Here is an 812-nt window from a genome sequence, read left to right as displayed (position 1 = left end):
TAAATGAAAATATGAATTATGACATTTTAGAAGATGACATTTTTAAAGAATTGAATGAGAAAATATATGAAGAAATAAAAGAGAATATACAAAATGATGATAAAAAATATAAAGAGGATATTTTTAATGATAATATTTTTAAAGAATTAAAGTGTGATAATTCCGACGAATTAACTACAAATAAAGAAAATAAAAATATAAATGAGAATGTAATACCCTTCCTAATAAAAAAAAAATTATATGAGAAAAACATTGCACAAATAGAACAACAAATACAAAATGATAAATTAAATAAAATGATGAAAACCAAAGAAATTATTTTAGACATGCTTACCATAATTAAAAATAGGAAATTGAATATACTCTAAGGCCCTCTACATAAAATGGTAATATATATAAATATATAAATATAAATATAAATATATATATATATATATATATATATATATATATATATATATATATATATATATGTATATATTTAATGATAGAATAATTTATAAGTTATGATTTTTTTATTAAATGAATAAATATATAATGATATATGTATAGTGAAGAGTAAGGCACAATATCAACATATGAGAGGCTAGTTAAAATAACTATTAATATATATATATATATATATATATATATATAAGCAAATAAACAATATATGTATATTTCGTAATACAAAAAGTTGTAGTAATACAGTATATATTATATAATTATATTATAATGAAGTTATTATATATAAATGTTTCTTTTTTTTAGTGATAACTTTTAATTTTAATTTTAATTTTAATTTTTTTTTTTTTTTTTTTTTTTTTTTTTTT

General features: G+C 15.1%; 1 protein-coding gene across 1 annotated transcript; it reads left to right on the top strand.

Moving 5' to 3' along the window:
* Nucleotides 1-368, top strand: PRSY57_0022800 (hypothetical protein; the record flags this gene model as incomplete). Its single annotated transcript, XM_020114301.1, has 1 exon — nt 1-368. A coding segment is annotated over one exon (368 nt), but the record flags the coding sequence as incomplete, so codon positions are not given.
* Between the last annotated feature and the right edge of the window lie 444 nt (nt 369-812).

This window comes from Plasmodium reichenowi, assembly GCF_001601855.1.
Source record: "Plasmodium reichenowi strain SY57 chromosome Unknown, whole genome shotgun sequence".
In the NCBI taxonomy this organism is placed as follows: Eukaryota; Apicomplexa; class Aconoidasida; order Haemosporida; family Plasmodiidae; genus Plasmodium; species Plasmodium reichenowi.
Note: the sequence above shows the minus strand (reverse complement) of the source record. Positions and strands in the feature narration are given on the sequence as shown.